The 20,503-nt window shown below is 46.6% G+C and overlaps 1 protein-coding gene across 3 annotated transcripts in view; it reads left to right on the top strand.

Moving 5' to 3' along the window:
• Positions 1–462: 462 nt before the first annotated feature.
• The window catches only part of RAB11FIP4 (RAB11 family interacting protein 4), a 193,962-nt gene continuing 173,921 nt past the window's right edge, over positions 463–20,503 (top strand). For all 3 annotated transcript variants that reach the window (XM_088661381.1, XM_035103841.3, XM_035103842.3), the window contains exon 1: positions 463–1,144. In XM_088661381.1, coding sequence (XP_088517507.1) covers positions 992–1,144 — 153 coding nt within the window. In that variant the 5' untranslated portion in view covers positions 463–991. The remainder of the gene's footprint in view (positions 1,145–20,503) is intronic.

A 20,503-nucleotide genomic window follows, 5' to 3' on the forward strand; every position in this document is an offset into this window, starting at 1 on the left:
AAAAATATTGAGGGCCCCCCCAGATGAGCCCCACCCTGCACAATCGATCACATTATGTGGCACATGCAAACCATTTGAATGGCAATGCCCATCAGCTGTCTTTTTTGGAGGTGGCCCCCTCAAATATTTTATTGGGGGTGGGTCTGAAGGGACCTCGGCCCCTAGGAGTTGGCTTCTATGCTGGGGTTGGGAGAGATATTTTCTTAATGCCACCTACACAACCTCACATTTGAAGACCACGCCAATTAACCTAGATTAGCACCCTTGACTCCGTCCACCTCCCCCGTCTCTCATGCGGAATGCAATCCTCACGTCTGCCAAAACCAGCTGTTGAAAGGCGGGTGGGGGGGTATCTAAATAAACTGCAGAAAACTGATTGTAGGTATATATAACAGAGCAGTGCAAGGATGTCAAGGGAGGGAACCACAACCCCTCGAATGCAATCTCGCACATGCGCTTCTCGCTTTTTAATGTATGCCGACGGCTCAGGTGCCGAGTTTGGCGGTAGCTCTTCTTGTAAACGAATCCGGCCTATCAGAAACGTGAAAACGGAAGATTGAGTGCGTGCGTGTGTGAGAGAGGGAGACAGAGGAAGAGTTGAGGAGAGATGGCATGCGCCGCCGGACCGGCAGCCTCGCCCCCTGGTGGTACCCAGCGCTCGCATCCCCTGGGCGGCCGCGGGCATCTTCTTTGATGTGCATCCTTCGTCCCCCGCGAGCTGGTCCCCTCGCGCCCTGCCTCCTCCTCCTCTAGCCATTGTTCCTCCCTCCGCCGCCCCCTCCCGCGCGCCTTTCTCCTCCCTTTGCTGATGTCATTCAGAAGCTGTTCAGGCTGAAGGCGAGAGAAGAGCAGGAGCCGCTCGCCTGCCGAGATCATGGCTGCTGCTGCCGCCGCCGTTGCCGCCTCCTCCTCCGCCGCTTCTCCTCCTGCGGTGATGGACTGGGAGAACCTCTCGCCCGCGGCGGCGTCCAGCTAATCCCCAAAGGGCGCCATGGAGCCCAGTGGCCTCGGGGAGCTACCGAACCTGATGCAGTTCTTGCGGAAGCTCAAGGAGGTCTTCGATGTGTGCGATGAGGACGCCGACGGCTTCATCCGGGTGGAGCACTTCGTCGCCCTGGGGCTGCAGTTTGGCCAGGGGGATGAGGTAAGGCGGGGTCCGCCGGCAACTTGGTGGGTGGGGAACCTCCGTTCCTGCAGGATATTTAAGAACTGGGGGGACCCAGCCTTATGGATCATCCTTGGCGCTCCTACAAATCCCTATTTCTGAGACTGCGCCCTCTCACCCACAACCCCCAATTCTATCAGAATGATACATATCTCTTACATCACAGGATGGGTCTCAGGATTTCAGAAATGGTGTGCATTGGTCCTGGAATGTGTGGAATAAGGGCATGCCTCAGAGCATGTGCAGAGGGCCTTTCCCTCACTGCTGTGGTTGCCATATGTTTAAGTAAGCTGGTGGGCCTTTGTGCTAGCTTCTACCTTCATGGCCTGTACTTTAGAAAATACTTGCTAAGGGAGCACCCTTCGTCTTGGGGGGAATTGGAGATTCGTACAGAAGACTGGTGCGTTGGAGGGAGCAGAGACTCTGCTCTGATATGTCCTTGGCTCTGAACCCCATAGAAGCACCAAGTGCCCTAGTCAGGACTGGAGGTATATCCCTGTGTCACAGAACGGAATGTACTTGCATGGAAATCTGTGGAGCGGAGTGACGTCTTACTAAGCCCACATTGGCCACCCCTGGTTTCATAGCTCTATGCTTCCAAATGACTTGAGATAAATTTATGGCCCTGAATCCTGCATGTAGTTGCAACATTTCACCAATAGCCTTTGGCAGGGAGATAATGTGCATGGCACTTTAAAAGCAGTTATTGCAATGAAAACTGAATCCCCGTTGTGAGAATTGCCTTCCCCACCCCCTTACTTGCAATTGACCATCACATGTTTGCTCCTTAGTCACGTCTTCCGTGTTTCAGATTTTGGACAGACTTTTTTTCTCATCTTCCCTATATTCTTCCCATAGCCTACTAGACTAAAAACAACAGCAGCAACCTACCAATCCCTGCTCCCCTGGCCACTGGTATAGTTCTTACCTGCTGTTGGTTTTCTCTTTTTTTAATTGGCTGATCTCACTAGCAGTTGACTTGTTTCATTGGGTGATTATGTGAAGAATGTCAATATCTTTAGGGCCAAGCTCTTCAAACTACCGTATTTGCGTGATTGCTGAACAGGACTAGAATGCAGTTTCTTTCTCTAAAACAGCCTACAGGCATCCCACAAAGGGAAAATGTTGGAAGTTTTTGGTATTGGTCTTGCTGACAATTTCTTTTGATGTGAATATGGAGAGGGCTTTTGTGCTTGATCAAAGTGTTTGAACTTGGTTCATCTTTGTTTTCCCTTTGCTCTGATATGGAGTGTCAATAAGGTTGGTAGCTTTATCAGGGTATCCAATGAATGTATTGTACAGAACAGAAGACCCTTGAGCTTCAAAGCCCCAAAACCATTATGAGAATTGTAATTGGTTTGAAGACCATAACTTACTTTGGAGCTGAATGAAACTACTGGACATCAAAACTGGTTTGGGTATCATAGGTGTTTTTGGTTTGCCTTCCAGAGATGATGTTGGATTCCAGTTCCCATCAACCCAAACCAGCTTTGTCAATGGTAAGGAATGATGGGAGTTGTGGTCCAACAACGTCTGGAGGGCCACATTTATCTATGACCTCCAGAAGATAACATCATGTTTTACTTAAAATGCCCATTGACTCCCTTGAGTGATAGTAGTTTCAAAGGCAGCGATGTCACCTTACGCCAGGCAAAGGCAAACTCGGCCCTCCAGATGTTTTGAGACTACATTTCCCATCATCCATGACCACTGGTCCTGTTAGCTAGAGGTGGTGGGAGCTGTAGTCCCAAAACATCTGGAGGGCCGAGTTTGCCTATGCCTGCCTTAGGTATGTTTGAGATTCGTGGTTTTAACTTCCTTGCTGGATCTGAAGACACTAAAACATCAGATCAGGGGAATATTCAGCCTTCTATTTTATATCTATATATCTATATATATATAATTAAATTTTCAAAAGTTTAACGTACAGACTTGCATACAAAGTATTTTTTTCTTTTGTTTTGTAGACTCCCCACCCCATTTTCCATAGTGTTTTTAGTTCTCCCCGTTTGCTGCACCCTATCTTCTATCCACAGGTGGCGCTGTGGGTTAAACCACAGAGCCTAGGGCTTGCTGATCAGAAGGTTGGCAGTTCGAATCCCTGTGATGGGGTGAACTCCCGTTGCTCGGTTCCTGCTCCTGCCAACCTAGCAGTTCGAAAGCACGTCAAAGTGCAAGTAGATAAATAGGTACCACTCCAAGTGGGAAGGTAAACGGTGTTTCCATGCGCTGCTCTGGTTTGCCAGAAGTGGCTTTGTCTTGCTGGCCACATGACCTGGAAGCTGTACGCCGGCTCCCTCGGCCAATAACGCGAGATGAGCGCCGCAACCCCAGAGTCGGTCACGACTGGACCTAATGGTCAGGGGTCCCTTTAACTTTACCTATCTTCTATCTCTTATACCATAATAACAATAATACAATCTTTAATTCCTTCTGTTGCTCATAGTTCAAATCCTGCTCAAGAGTTCATCATATTATGGTATTTCTTTAAGTAACCCGAAAAAATCTTCTATTCTTTTACCAAAAATAATAATATCATCATTAGGTTCTCTTATTTTGGCCATTAACTTTGCCTATTCTGCATAGTCCATCACATATTCTTCTTTGGTGGGAACTTCTTCCTCCTCCCATTTTTGTGCATAAAGAATCCTAGCTGCTGTCCTTGCACAAACAGCTAAATCATCTTTTTTTTTGAAACTTATATATGTTGTTGGACTACAACTCCCACCATCCCTGACTATTTGTCCATGCTGGCTGTGGATGATGGGATTTGTAGTCCAAAAGCATCTGGAGGGCCATAGGTTCGCCACCTCTAATGGAGACAAATAATTTTTAGCAGGTGCAGCTTTCATTTATTCATATATATGCCATCTTTCCATCAGAAAGATCCACAAGGTGGCTTACAAGAATTGAAAGACAAGAACACACGTATTTATTTAAACCAGCTTTGGACATAGCAACAGGGTGCAACTAACAATATCAGTATCCAGAGGCGTAGCAAGCCCAGGTGGTACCCGGAGCGGATTTTTTTGTCATCCCCCCCCCCACGGCTCTGGCTCTGGTGAAAAGTGAAAAACATGAATTGCAAAAAAAACCCTAGAGCTTACAGAACAAAACTGACTTCAGATATGAAATCAGCATTGAAAGAACATATAAGAGTAGTTGAAAAATCTCATGCAACAGAAAAAAAAATGTTCCCCAGTGAGGGGCGCCGAGTGTCACACCCCCCTCCAGGGTGGCACCTGGAGCGAACCGTCCCCATCGCCCCCCCTTGCTGTGCCACTGTCTGTATCTATAGACTTAAAAATGAAAGTGAAGCTGAAACTGCAGGGAACTGAAACAATTAATGTGCAACCTCAAAAGTTTCACAAAATTGTAAGGTTTTTTGTCTGATGCCTACAAGGAAGGAGCCAGGTAAGCTTTTCTTATGAGGAAGTTCCACAACCTAAGTGCCACTAATTATGAGTGACTCACAAGTTGGTACTATTTCTTGTGATGGCCCATGGGGTCTTGAATGGTGGAGCCATTAGGAATAGGACTACCAGAGACGATGTGAATAATTAGACAGGATTTCATAGGAGTAGACAGTCCTTGAGAGACTGTGAAAAATACAAGTGAAAAATACAGTGGTGCCTCAACTTACAAATTTAATCTGTTCCGAAGGCACCTTCGTAAGTTGAAAAATTCGTAAGTCGAAAAACGCCATTGGAAACGCGATTTCCCATAGGAATGCATTGAAAACGGAAAAATTCGTGAGTCGAAGCAACCCTATCTAAAAATTCGTAAGTCGAAAAATCCCTATCTAAAACTGCCGCGGTTCCCCCCCCGATGTCGAGACATTCGTAAGCACGCAGCCATTACCCCCATTCGTAAGTTGAAAAATTAGTTTGTCGAGTCGTTTGTATGTCGAGGTACCACTGTACTGCATTTGGCATTTTTTCCAATTCTTAAAGATATATTTCAGTGGAGAATATTTTATCGAATTGTATACCTGCAGTATGGAAATTATCAACAGGACAATGGAAATGGATTTTCCGTGCCCTAATGGTGGCCAAGAGATTGATATTGAGGAACTGGAAAAATAAAGATATTATACCCTTCAGTCAATGAACTGACAATATGACGTCGCTGGCAATTTATGAACGGACTGCTTAAAGGCGCAAACTCTGTATGGATAAATATGTTAACATTTGGAATGAGTTTATACAAAATGTAGTAGGCTATTAGCATTTACATAAGCACCAGGACAAGGGACCCAGGTGGCGCTGTGGGTTAAACCACAGAGCCTAGGGCTTGCTGATCAGAAGGTCGGCGGTTCGAATCCCTGTGACGGGGTGAGCTCCCGTTGCTCGGTTCCTGCTCCTGCCAACCTAGGAGTTCGAAAGCATGTCAAAGTGCAAGTAGATAAATAGGTACCCCTCCAAGCGGGAAGGTAAACGGTGTTTCCATGCGCTGCTCTGGTTTGCCAGAAGAAGCTTTGTCATGCTGGCCACATGACCCGGAAGCTGTCTTCGGACAAACGCTGGCTCCCTCGGCCTATAGAGCGAGATGAGCGTCGCAACCCCAGAGTCGGACACGACTGGACCTGATGGTCAGGGGCCCCTTTACCTTTAAGCACCAGGACAACAACACTATACCAATTTATACAAGAATGTATGAGGATAGTGTATATTGCTTGGGGGGGGGGGTATATTTTCATTTTTATATGTATCGTTGTTGTCCTCCCTCTCACTTTTCCTCCTTCTTTTTCCTGTATCACTTTATTTCTTTTAACTGAAATCGCCTAAATAAAATATAAATATTTAAAAATTCTTAAAGATATGGGAGCTCTAAACAGGCCTTCTCTGCAGTGGCCCCCCGTCTGGAATGTTCTCCCCAGGGAGGTTCGCCTGGCGCCTTCATTTTATACCTTTAAGCGCCAGGCAAAAACATTCCTCTCAAGCAGGCATAGGCAAACTTGGCCCTCCAGATGTTTTGAGACTACAATGCCCATCATCGCTGACCACTGGTCCTGTTAGCTAGGGATAATGGGAGTTGTAGTCCAAAAACATCTGGAGGGCCGAGTTTGCCTATGGCTGCTCCCAGGCCTTTGGTTGATTGACATTCAATGCCCTCCAAAAATGTAAAAAATTCCTTCAGTAGCACCTTAAAGACCAACTAAGTTTTATTTTGGTATGAGCTTCCGTGTGCATGCACACTTCTTCAGATACATTTGAAACAGAAGTCAGTCTCTTATGTATATACAGAGGATGGTGGGTGGTGGGAATGGGTGATGGGCTGATGGGAGTGGTAAACCTGTAGATGGCTGTTAACGACTGCTGATTACTGCAATTGGTCCTGCGGGGTGGGGGGGAGGGCTGAGGCGCTAAAGAAAGCTTGATCATACATAATGAGATAAGAATTCAATGTCTTTGTTCATCCCAGGTGGCTCCGTGGTTTTAAGCTTGGTAATGAGTTCCAATTCAACAACTTCTCTTTCCAGTCTGTTCCTGAAATTTTTATGTAATAAAACAGCTGCTTTGAGATCTTGTATAGAATGTCCTGGGAGATTGAAGTGTTCTCCTACTGGTTTTTCTGTCTTGTGGTTCCTGATGTCAAATTTATGTCCATTTATCCTTTGGCGTAGGGTTTAGCACACCTTCAAAAATGTGTTTGGATGGGGGCGTTTTGGGTTCTAATTTTTATTTTGATTATGTATTTTGTGTTTTTATATTGTGTTTTTTATCCTGTGAACTGCCCTAATAATGACAAGCCTTGGATAGTGTAGCTACACAAATGCAGTTGTGCTGTCCTGAGTTGCTTCATTGTTTTGATATTGGCATTGCATTGGTAACATTTTTTGCCCTTTCCTCAGCAAGTCCTAGGATTAGGCCGGAGGTCAGCAAACATTTTCAGCAGGGGGCTGGTCCACTGTCCCTCAGACCTTGTGGGTGGCCCGGCTATATTTTGGGAAGAAAAAATGAATGAATTCCTATGCCCCACAAATAACCCAGAGATGCATTTTAAATAAAAGCACACATTCTACTCATGTGAAAGCATGCTGATTCCCGGACCGTCTGCGGGCCGGATTTAGAAGGCGATTGGGCTGGATCTGGCCCCCCGGGCCTTAGTTTGCCTACCCATGGATTATTAGGCTGTCATGATGTAAATAACAGTGCAATTCAAATATGGATGGGAGCCAGGGTGTTAGAAGGTTACCCTCTTTATGAACTTTTAGTGGAAGACCGCAGAGGAGTGAGGCCTGAGAGACTATATTCCTTTTGAAGAATTGCATAGAAGAGAAAAGGTCTTGCAGGTGCCTCTTACCCCATCCTCTCCCGTTACAGTGGTACCTTGGTTTAAGAACAGCCCCGTTTACGAATGATTCGGTTTAGGAACTCCGCAAAACCGGAAGTAGTGTCCCGGTTTGCAAATGGTCTACGAACAGAAGCCGAATGGTGGAAGGGCACCGGCGGCGGGAGGCCTCATTAGGGAAAGCGCGCCTTGGTTTAAGAACGGTTTCGGTTCAAGAATGGACTTCTGGAACAGATTAAGTTTGTAAACCAGGGGTAGGCAAACTAAGGCCCGGGGGCCGGATGCGGCCCAATTGCCTTCTCAATCCGGCCCACGGACGGTCCGGGAATCAGCGTGATTTTACATGAGTAGAATGTGTCCTTTTTATTTAAAATCCATCTCTGGGTTCTTTGTGGGGCATAGGAATTCGTTCATGTTTTTTTCTCTCCAAAATATAGTCCGGCCCACCACATGGTGTGAGGGACGGTGGACCAGCCCACGGCTGAAAAAGGTTGCTGACACCTGTTGGAAACCGAGGTACCAGGGGACTGATGCAGCTTGATGGGGAAAGGCATTTTAGGAGATTCTAATAGATTCTAATTTGCAACTCTAAGATGGTTCAGCGGCAACCCCAGTGCACATTCTGGGATGAGTGTACCTGTTATGCGTTGGGTGTAGATATTTTAAGCTCTGCAAAGGAGGCAGCCGAGCTGAGCCTAAGAGGATTAAAAGTTCAACCCTTTATGGAATAGAAAATGCAATAACTTAACCTGTAATGTGCCAAAGGATGCTAGAAATCTTGGCAAAACTACCAATAATTCATGCATCTAATCATGAAACCGAACTGCTCGCTTAAAACATAATAATTAAGTGTAGTTTGTGCAGCAAATGGAATGAAGGAGTTCCTGAAATTTGGTTTCAGTCAGGATTCCTGCTTGCAGATGATCTAAAGTGGAAAGTATTTATGATTTTTCCTGCCTGTGTAGATAAGGTGAAGAAGGGAAAAGGCCAGTGCTGGTCAATTTTAAAAGAGCTGATATGTTTGGCAGAGTTGACTAATGCAAGAGAAAAACAAGGTTCCTATCAGCTTCTAGAAACTGGAAACATGGTTTGTTTCATGGTACAAAGGTGGGGGAAATGGCACTGTCTGAAATTCTCTTTTATTGCAGCATTTAAATATATAATTGTGATACATTGTGTTCATTTCTTTGTTGACATTTAACATGTTAAAGGTGATTTGGAATCAAAATATTCAAGGCGGTTTCAATCTAAAATAAAACAATACATGATAATAAGTCAAGGTATCAACAAAAAGCAGAGAACATACAAAAAAGAGCAAAATATCAATAAAAACTAATGTTGTTTTTTTTTAAAAAACTTTAAAAGCACTAGCAGCATAAAAGATCAGCAGGTTGGTAACCTACAAAATTGTCTGAAATCAGTCTTTGGTTCCATCTAAACAATGAGCAATAAAGGAACCAGGAGGAGCTTCCTTCAGACTGGGAAGCCGTTTCATGTCTTGGGTGCCACAGGTGAAAAGGCCCTGTTATTTACTGTATTTCTGATGGAGGTGGGCAGGAAACCAGATTCAGGGTCCAGAGTCTTCAATGTCAGTAAAGTAGTCTTCATCGGAACTGTGGCTCACATTTCACCTAAGCATACATTATTATTATTATTATTATTAATTATTATTATTATTATTATTATTTTATTCTATTACTTATACCCCACCCATCTGGCCGGGCCTCCCCAGCCACTCTGGGCAGCTCCCAACAGGATATTAAAAACACGATAAAAGATCAAACATTACAACTTCCCTAAACAGGGCTGCCTTCAGATGTCTTCTAAAAGCCAGATAGTTCTTTATTTCCTTGACATCTGATGGGAGAGCATTCCACAGGGCAGCCGCCCCGCCACTACCAATAATGCCCTCTGCCTGGTTCCCTGTAACCTCACTTCTCACAGTGAGGGAACCACCAGAAGGTCCTTGGAGCTGGACCTCAGTGTCCGGGCTGAACGATGGGGGTGGAGACACTCCTTCATGTGCATGATGTCATGCAATGGACAGGTAGATGGCCCCACCTACTTTCAAACTTGGTCCACAGGGAGTGGAGGAAGGAAAAAATCCAGCTCACTTGGTGAGTCCAGTTCCTCACCCCTGACGTATACTCTATGACACTGGTTACCCAAGACCAGGCATGGTCAAATTTGGCCCTCCAGATGTTTTGGGACTGCAACTCCCATCATCCCTAGCTAACAGGACCAGTGGCCAGGGATGATGGGAATTGTTTTTTTTAATAAACAATTTCTATTAAATTTTCCAAATAAACAAAAACAAGTTTTTTTTTTTAAAAAAATACATTTCCTCTTATATTCACCCATATCAATTCATTTCGCTCTGCCGCGCTGTGACTTCCCTCCCTCCCGTCATTCGGCTTTGTTACTCACTCTTATCTCGCAGGATGTGAGGGCAATTTGGCTGCGACATCTGTCACCCCATTGATCGCCAGGGTTGATTCGGCTGATCTGGCTGGCTAGGCGGATGTCCCCTCCCTCCCTCACCGCTCCATGTGCGTCCCTCCCGAAGCTGCGCGCTCAGTGGAAGAGGACGACCATCCCAGATAGGAGGAGTGTACCTGCTAGAGTTGCGCTCCCCTGCTAGAACCTCCAAAGAAACTCGGGGTTGATGGGAATTGTAGTCCCAAAACATCCAGAGGTCCAAGTTTGGCCATGCCTGCCCAAGACTTTCTTTCTCCATCATAAAAGTTGTATATTGCACAGTTCAAGTGGTCACTTGGCATTAGGGCCAGGGCTGTAGCTCAGCTGTGGAACATCTGCTTTGCATGCAGAAGGTCATGGGTTCTATCTCTGGCATCTCCTGGCAGGACAGGGAGATACTCCCTGTCTGAAACCCTGGAGAGCTGCTACCAGTCAGTGTGTAGACTGGACCAATGATCTGACTCAGTATGGCAGCTTCCTGGGTCCCTAATTGGTCCCTTGAGAGCCAGAGAAATAAGATGGAGTGCATGTTGTGAAGTCACAGGGAGGCTACACAACCAGCTGGGAATTTCTTTAATGAGGAGCTTACAGAGAAAAGCCAGCAGCCAACTGACTGCTGCAGGCAGCTCTTGAACTGGAACCGAGAAGAATCAAGAAGTTCCTAATACAGTATCGGGAACCAATGCAAGTAGTTCCTGTCTTGTGTGGGGTGTTTGTGTGCTCTGAGCATTTCATCTGCAACATTTCAAGGCATCCTCATTTGCCTCTCTTGATTGGTGCAGAACAGCCAATTGGGACTCTAAAACATGTCTGGCAGACCCTGTGTGTGTGTGTGCGTGCGCATACAGGTGTTATATAATGCCTAGCTTCTGTGTTGATGAATCGGTTCCCGTGGAGCGGGGTACTCTCTTATTCCAATCCTATGGCTATCAATCTTTGCAGCTGAAACAGAACAAATCCCTGCCAAATTTAATGTGTGCTGCAACAAATCTTCTTTTCCTCGTGTATTGGTTTGTCCTTGCTGTATTCATTTCGTATCTGCTTTGGGAGATAGTGGGGATTTCTGGAGCTGGTGTTCTGCCGTGGGAAAGCTTTACATTGTAACAGCTCTGTTTAACTGGAAAAGAATCAGCAAAGGTTGCATAGAATTGGGAAAGGATTCAACACAGCAAGAAGAGTAAGGTGCTATCTGAAAATAAGATTAGTTAAAATTTCTTTCTGGTAGAACATGTAGACTGGGTGCCTTGGGAAATGGGAGCAGCTGAAAAGTAAATAAAACAATACACATTCAGTGGCCTGAGAGACATGCTTGTGGGGAGGTGGGGAGCTTCAATGGATGCCTATAGGTAGCCCACAGCCAGGACATGAGGACAACAGCACACTTCCATTCATGATTCCTGGTGACTAAATAACAGCCTTTCATCTCAGAGCCCCTCCCAGAGCTACACTTCTCAGAGTTCTCTGAGAAGGCATCATAGTGCTTTAAATGCCTGGTGTGAATGTGGCCTAGAGTAGTATTCAACAGAGATGTTGATCAGAGTTTGATCACAGTAGGTAAATGTAAAGGTACCCCTGACCATTAGGTTCAGTCGTGACCGACTCTGGGGTTGCGGCGCTCATCTCGCGTTATTGGCCGAAGGAGCCGGCGGTACAGCTTCCAGGTCATGTGGCCAGCATGACAAAGCCGCTTCTGGTGAACCAGAGCAGTGCACGGAAACGCCGTTTACCTTCCTGCTGTAGCGGTACCTATTTATCTTACTTGCACTTTGACGTGCTTTCAAATTGCTAGTTTGGCAGGAGCAGGGACCGAGCAACAGGAGCTCACCCCGTCGCAGGGATTCGAACCGCCAACCCTCTGATCAGCAAGCCCTAGGCTCCTCTGTGGTTTAACCCACAGCACCACCTGCGTCCCTATCCTTGATCGCAGTAGCCCATGTTATTCTCCTTTAGACCAAAGAGACAGGTTTCTCAACAGCAGCCTTGTAGTGGTAGCATATCCAAGGGCTCTGGCTTTTAAGACCTGCTTTTAAACTTTTCTTGTTGTAGTTTAGTCGTTTAGTCGTGTCCGACTCTTCTTGACCCCATGGACCAGAGCACGCCAGGCATTCCTGTCTTCCACTGCCTCCCGCAGTTTGGTCAGACTAGTGTTCGTAGCTTCAAGAACACTGTCCAACCATCTCATCCTCTGTCATCCCCTTCTCCTTGTGCCCTCAATCTTTCCCAGCATCAGGGTCTTTTCCAGGGAGTCTTCTCTTCTCATGAGGTGGCCAAAGCATTGGAGCCTCAGCTTCAGGATCTGTCCTTCCAGTGAGCACTCAGGGCTGATTTCCTTCAGAATGGATAGGTTTGATCTTCTTGCAGTCCATGGGACTCTCAAGAGTTTCCTCCAGCACCATAATTCAAAAGCACCAATTCTTCGGCGATCAGCCTTCTTTATGGTCCAGCTCTCACTTCCATTTTAAACTGTAGATGCTATTTAAGATAGATAGATAGATACTGGTAGGTAGGTAGATAGATAGATAGATAGATAGATAGCCATATCCAGTCCAAAGTTCTATCTATCTATCTTATTATTGTTATCTGTGCAATGTGTTACTTCTGATTTTCTTTTTCCTGTGCTGCGTGATATTATTTACCAAGAGTGTACATTTGCTTTGTGCCTTCCGCTTTACAATTGTGTATTGTTAACAGGATTTGTGGTGGAGGCGTGTGTGTGTGTGTGTGTGTGTGTGTGTGTGTGTGTGTGTGATAGGACCCCTGTTGCTTTAAGCAGCTCTGTGGCAAGAGAAATTCAATAGGTGGAATCTTTTCCAGCTCTTCACATTTGCTTTCTGGGGGAAAAGCTTTAGTAGTTAAGTTTCGGCTGTTGGCGTGTATGTGCTTGTTTATGACATGAACTGCCTGACCAGTGATTTCAGGACTTGATTAGCATGGATAAGCAATGTGCCGTAATTTGACATGAGGGCATCATAGCCTGTTACCTACCGTAAAGCAAAGGCATGAGCTAGAAAGATTCAGCAATGATATCCAGAATGTTTCAACCTCACCCTCTGGGAATAAATTATGTGCTTCCATATGTACTCACTTGCTGGGAACAAAAGGCCATAATGGAAGGAAATGAATCCTAGATTTGATGAAGTCAGTCTGTAATGACTATCCACACCTAGAGGAGTGACTTCAGCAGTGCCCGATTACCAAATAGGCACTGGTCTATGAGCCTCACACCTTTTAGGAACCCAGGGATTGAATCTGGGACCTTTGGCACTCAAAATATGTGCTTTGTTCATGAGTTGCCATGACATGTGCTATCATAACGGTTGCACAACGCTGGCCTACCTTTGGGCTTCAGTGGTGCAGGGAGACTTGCAATGAGCCCATATCTGCCCAAGCAGACAGAAGTCAGCCCACTGCTGATTTTGGATGAATTCATTAAGGAAAAATGAGCATGCTCAAGTTATTGAGCAAAGACCTGCTCCAGATTCCTCTTCCTTTGGAAGTCACGAAAGGCAGCAGGTTTTCAGTACTAGCACTCACAGCACAGCAGTCCTCTGTAGCGTTGCCAGGTTGCAGCCTGGAAAATAAACTTTTCCCTCTTTAAACACATCTCTAAGGAGGCTAGAAGGTGCCATTCCCCCCCCCCGATCCTTTTCATCCACCTGCCTGTGCTCATGTGTGTGTGTAGGGGCAGGAGTAGAGTTCTGTTCTACTACCTCAGGTGGGCAAGGACAGGCTACAAAGTAAAAAAAAGGAAAACAGGAGCAGAGGAGAAGGAGCCAGGAGTGGCTGCAAACCTGTTTCTCACTTTATCGGTGATTTTAAAGGTAAACGCTTATTCTCTGATGTGCACTTTAGCAATCCTGTTCTTCAGGGCGGCCTGATAACGTAATTGTCATAAGGACAGATAAGGCCGTACCCTTTCAAAAGGCTGTGTTGATATCCTTTGACATGTTGCACTATTATGATGCTGTGCTATAAGACCTATTGCGGCTATACTGTACGGTCCCTGCTGAGGTGCCTGGTGTCGTTATGTCCATTGCAAATGGCTTGGGTAACTGCCAAGACAGAAAACGGATGACCCTGGCAGCTGTGTCTGCAAATAATGTTGGTGGCAGCAATTTAGCAACCCCTGAGGAAAGGAGAGGCGTCTTTGTCCTATGATTGCTGCTGGGGGTGGGGGGAGGGTCCAGAGCAGATTGCACTGTGTTTACGTCTTCTGCAAGCAAAGCAGGTCCTTACTTTGGTCTGTGTAGTGCCCCCCCCCGTATATATGTTTGACTTTAATTGATAGGCCATTGGAGGCAGAAAATGCTGCTTAATGCATTGTTTGCAAGCCAGAGGATCGGTGCCTGATTTTCTCTACTTTTTTTTTTTTTTGCCTCGCAGAGTGTGGTCCCTGCAGACTCCCCCAATGTAGTTTGGGCACACACATTTTCAAAAGAGAGAAGATGGGTTGCGTGGAAGGTGAAACAGCATTGGTGACATTTCTGATTAAAGAGATATCTGTTGAGGTGGCAAACAGACGCAACACAAAGGTAGTATATTCCGGGGGTGACCCAGAGCAAAAGCAGGAGCCCCCTTTTATTGAGATTTTGTAACCAAGTAAATCATTAACAACCAGTGCAGTCCTCCTCCAATGACAGCCAGGACATCCCAGAAAAGGTGGAACTTCCCCATGTGTCACATCCTGCCAACACCCAGTTTTCCCTCCATAAGGGAAGTGCCTGATCCTCACGTATCCCTCAAACACCTCCTTGTCACATGTGTGCTCTTTACACATCCCCCTCCCCTCAATCTTGTGACTGCTGCTAGCCTCCCAAAACCTCCTCCCCATTCCATTGTTTTCCCCCTGACCTGGGTTCAATAATAATAATAATAATAATTTATTATTTATACCCCGCCCATCTGGCCGGGTTCCCCCAGCCACTCTGGGCGGCTTCCAAAAAAACAACAACAGAAATTCTAAAATACAGAAATCCATCAAACATTAAAAGCTTCCCTAAACAGGGCTGCCTTGAGATGCCTTCTAAAGGTCTGGTAATTGTTCTCTTTGACCTCTAGTGGGAGGGCATTCCACAGGGTGGGTGCCACTACCGAGAAGGCCCTCTGCCTGGTTCCCTGTAACTTGGCTTCTCGTACTGAGGGAACCGCCAGAAGGCCCTCGGAGCTGGACCTCAGTGTCCGGGCAGAACGATGGGGGTGGAGACGCTCCTTCAGGTATACCGGACCGAGGCCGTTTAGGGCTTTAAAGGTCAACACCAACACTTTGAATTGTGCTCGGAAACGTACTGGGAGCCAATGTAGGTCTTTTAGGACCGGTGTTATGTGATCTCGGCGGCCGCTCCCAGTCACCAGTCTAGCTGCCGCATTCTGGATTAGTTGTAGTTTCCGGGTCACCTTCAAAGGTAGCCCCACGTAGAGCGCATTGCAGTAGTCCAAGCGAGAGATAACTAGAGCATGCACCACTCTGGAGAGACAGTCAGTGGGCAGGTAGGGACTCAGCCTGCGTACCAGATGGAGCTGATAAACAGCTGCCCTGGACACGGAGTTGACCTGTGCCTCCATGGACAGCTGTGAGTCTAAAATGACTCCCAGGCTGCGCACCTGGTCTTTCAGGGGCACAGTTACCCCATTCAGGACCAGAGAGTCCTCCACACCCGCCCGCCTCCTGTCCCCCACAAACAGTACTTCTGTCTTGTCAGGATTCAATCTCAATCTGTTAGCCGCCATCCATCCTCCAACCGCCTCCAAGCACTCACACAGGACCTTCACCGCCTTCACTGGTTCTGATTTAAAAGAGAGGTAGAGCTGGGTATCATCAGCATACTGATGGACACTCAGCCCAAACCCCCTGATGATCTCTCCCAGTGGCTGCATATAGATGTTAAAAAGCATGGGGGAGAGGACAGAACCCTGAGGCACCCCACAAGTGAGCGCCCAGGGGTCTGAACACTCATCCCCCACCACCACTTTCTGAACACGGCCCAGGAGGAAGGAGCGGAACCACTGCATGACAGTGCCCCCAGCTCCCAAGCCCTCTAGACGGTCCAGAAGGATGTTATGGTCGATGGTGTCAAAAGCCGCTGAGAGATCCAGCAGAACAAGGAAACAGCTCTTACCTTTGTCCCTAGCCCGCCGGAGATCATCGACCAGTGCGACCAAGGCAGTTTCAGTCCCATGATGAGGCCTGAATCCTGACTGGAAGGGATCCAAATGGTCCGCTTCTTCCAGGCGTGCCTGGAGTTGTTCCGCAACCACTCGCTCAATCACCTTGCCCAAGAATGGAAGATTTGAGACTGGGCGATAGTTGGCCATATTGGCCGGATCTAAAGATGGTTTTTTAAGAAGCGGTTTAATAACCGCCTCTTTCAGCGGGTCTGGGAAGGCTCCCTCATGGAGAGAAGCATTTACCAACCCGCGAAGCCCATCGCCCAGCCCTTCCTGGCTAGCTTTTATAAGCCAGGATGGGCAAGGATCAAGGAGACAGGTGGTTGGTTTCATTCGTCTAAGCAGCCTGTCCACATCCTCGGAGGTAACAGATTGAAATTGATCCCACAAAACTTGACTAGACAGGACTCTAGCACTCCCCCGCCCCGGCCCTGCTCCCACGGTGGAGTCTACCTCTTCCCGAATCTGAGCGACTTTATCTGCAAAAAACTTTGCAAAATCATTGCAGGAGATCATGTGGCCCGTACTGGGCCCGGATGGAGCAGGTGGTTCCGCTAAATTGCGAACCACCTGGAAGAGTCTCCTGCTGCTGTTTTCTGCAGATGCGATGGAGACGGTGAAGAAGGTCCTCTTCGCCGTCGCCATTGCCACTTGGTAGGCTCGAAGTTGAGCTCTAGCCCGTGTCCGGTCTGATTCAAAATGAGTTTTCCGCCACCGGCGCTCTAGCCGTCTCAACGACTGTTTCATTGCCCTCAGCGCCGGGGAAAACCACGGGGCTGTCCGGGCTCCATGCAATCTGAGCTTGGACCTGCTTCCCTTGTTATAACTTGCCCAAACCAGTTCCATCCTGTTCTCTCCACCTCTGCCCAGTCCTGTGGTGACCTGCTGCCCTGCTCTGTCCCAATGACCTAACCTATAGATACGTGTATGCTTATACCGACGTACAATGTGGCTTGCCAGCATTGCACGCGATAAGAACCTTTAACATTTGACAGCTCTCCTGCCAGGCTTGATGCGGCTTGCCGACATCAACCCCAGAATCACTCCCACAATATCTCCCCAAACTGCTTTTTCTTCTGGAGCTGCTTCCACGCCAACCTTTCCCCTGCTTGAAACAAATGCACAGCTCTCTTCTATATTCTAACTTTTGGTCCCAGGGAAGTGAGAGACAAGAGGCTAAAGCGGGCACCCCCAAACTTCGGCCCTCCAGATGTTTTGGACTACAATTCCCATCATCCCTGACCACTGGTCCTGGTAGCTATGGATCATGGGAGTTGAAGGCCAAAACATCTGGAGGGCCACAGTTTGGGGATGCCTGGGCTAAAGTGTTTTTGTGGGGCCATGAAGCGCTAGTGTCCCCCCCCCAAATTGTGGGCCACTATGGAGGAAGTTCAGGTTTTTTTTTCTGGGGGTATGCAGCACCAACACCTTTTTTTTCTAGAAGAAAAGCACTGGGGAGAAGGGCTCTTTTTCAACTCTACATTTCTAGGATTCTAAGGGCAATTTTGAGAGATCAAATGATGGGAAGGGAAAGGGTTAACAAGCCCTCCTTTCTCCCAGCCCCCTCCCTGTCCCCATTCTCTCTGCTTTTCTGCTCTTGGCTGAAACTTCCAGAGTTAGTTTTCAGATTAAAAAGCAAAGCTCAAGTTTATTGGGGGTGGGGGGTGGGGACATGGAATGCCACATCATACCTGCCTATAGATGAACCAGAGCTGTCCACAGGCCCAGTGCTGAAGGTACTGTTTTAACTACTGTACTTGCCTCCTCTGCGTCAAGTAATAGTTTCAAATGATTTCACTGACCACCTTAGTTAGCTTAGTCAAAATAAATATTCTAAACGATAATTTGGTGATTATCGATGGGTTTCCCCCATTTAGTGTAGCGGTTCCCACCCTTACATGGTTGATAGTTGGCACGGTTTCTTTGCACTCCCATAAAATTAACAATTATTTGGAGACACGAACGGCATGTTAGGAGATCCTTGTCTCTGTTTACATGCAAAATGTGAGTACTAGTTTGCCTCTCTTGTGTGCATGACTTTTTGATTGGTAATTAGCCGGTGTGTATATATTCATTGCTGAATCCCCAAGGCATCTAATCTAGTCTCTTGGAAGTTATACATTCTGTGCTTATATAATCCTTTTAACATGAAAGGAAAAAAGGGGGGGGGCTTCCATTTAACTCCTAAAACCTATTCCTTTGCTATGTATTTCTAAATGTGCTTTTAGAATGGATAGCTTGTCTCGTTAGCTTTCACCATTTAATTAGTTTCATTTCATTTTTTAAATTTTATTTATATTTTTCAGATAAATACATTTCATGTTTAGGAAAGTTTTTAATGTCTGATGTTTTATTGTATTTTTAATATTTTGTTGGAAAGCCGCCCAGAGTGGCTGGGGAAACCCAGCCAGATGGGCGGGGTATAAATAAAAAATCACCACCACCACCATAGATTTTACAGTCATTTTGACTTCCTTTAATATCTTTTGCATAGCCCAATTAACTAAATTAACTCATTTTTTAATCTTCTTTAAATATATACTCTTATGGAACTGCAGGTTATTACAATAATCCTGCCAGTGGTTGTTATCTGTTTACAGTATTAGCAACCCCTACCTCAGCTGAACTCTTTCCAATAATACTAACACACAGTTTGTGCTTTGGCGTGTTTTAACAACAACAACAGCAAAATCTACTGTTGTATATATATTCATTAAGAAGGAATCACCTGTCTCATCAGCTGAGTCTCAAAGCTTCAAGGTAGTTGGAGTTTATTTCTTGGCTGCCCATTCCAATTCAGCTTTTCCATCCAAGAAGGAAGTGCACAGTTCACCCCTCGCAAGTTCAAAGCAATCTGTTATCAGGTTTCAACTGCCTCAGTAGTGTAAACACATATTCATCCTTGAGATATACTTCATCTGCTCTGTTTCAGTGGTGTGTGTGTGTGTGTGTGTGTGTGTGTACAGACCCCAAAATGTCCTCTCTTTCCATTTTTTTTTTAAAAAGAGGTATGCCTCAGACACATTTGCACCACTTCCAAGCCTTATGAGGAACGGTTGAAGGAGCTGGGCATGTTTAGCCTGGAAAAGAGGAGATAAGATAGCCATATTAAAATATCTGAAGGGCTGTCACCAGGAAGAGGGAACAAACTTGTTTTCACCTCCTCTGGAGGCTGGGACTCTAACCAATGGCTTCATGTTACAAGAAAGGAGATTCCAATAAAACATCAAGAAAAACTTTCTGCCAGTAAGTTGTTTGACAGTGGAACGGTCTCCCTCGGAAGGTTCTGGGCTCTTTGCGGGTTTTAAAGCAGAGGTTGGATGTGGTCATCTGTCATGGGTGATTTAATGGAGAGTCCAGCATTGCAGGGGGTGGACTAGATGACCCTTGCATACCTGGTCCTTCAGGGGCACAGTTACCCCATTCGGGACCAGGGAGTCCTCCACACCCGTCTGCCTCCTGTCCCTCCAAAACAGTACTTCTGTCTTGTTAGGATTCAACCTCAATCTGTTAGCCGCCATCCATCCTCCAACCGCCTCCAGGCACTCACACAGGTCCTTCACCGCCTTCACTGGTTCTGATTTGAAAGAGAGGTAGATCTGGGTATCATCCACATACTGATGAACACCCAGCCCAAACCCCCTGACGACCTCTCCCAGTGGTTGCATGTAGATGTTGAAAAGCATGGGGGAGAGGACAGAACCCTGAGGCACCCCACAGGTGAGAGCCCAGGGGTCTGAACACTCATCCCCCACCACCACTTTCTGAACACAGCCCAGGAGGAAGGAGCACTGTATGACAGTGCCCCCAGCTCCCAGCCCCTCTAGACGGTCCAGAAGGATGTTATGGTCGATGGTATCAAAAGCCGCTAGAGATCCGGCAGAACTAGGAAACAGCTCTCACCTTTGTCCCTAGCCTGCCGGAGATTATCGACCAGTGCGACCAAGGCTCTTTCCGTCCCATGATGAGGCCTGAATCCTGACTGGAAGGGATCCAAATGGTCCACTTCTTCCATGCGTGCCTGGAGCTGTTCAGCAACCACTCGCTCAATCACATTGCCCAAGAATGGAAGATTTGAGACTGGGCGATAGTTGGCCATATTGGCCGCATCTAAAGATGGTTTTTTAAGAAGCAGTTTGATAACCGCCTCTTTCAGTGGGTTTGGGAAGGCTTCCTCACAGAGAGAAGCATTCACCACCCCGTGAAGCCCATCGCCCAGCCCTTCCCGGCTAGCTTTTATAAGCCAAGATAGGCAAGGATCAAGGAGACACTTCCTCCTTGAACTAGCGAAGCCTTCCATTTTGTATTCTTTGGGAGACAGAGCATGAAATTTGTGTGTTTAGACATCTGTTCCTTTGCATAATTGGTTGCATATTTTATAGGTTGTCTTTTTTCCTTTTG

Source organism: Zootoca vivipara, chromosome 2, assembly GCF_965207765.1.
Source record: "Zootoca vivipara chromosome 2, rZooViv2.hap1.1, whole genome shotgun sequence".
Lineage (NCBI taxonomy): Eukaryota > Metazoa > Chordata > Lepidosauria > Squamata > Lacertidae > Zootoca > Zootoca vivipara.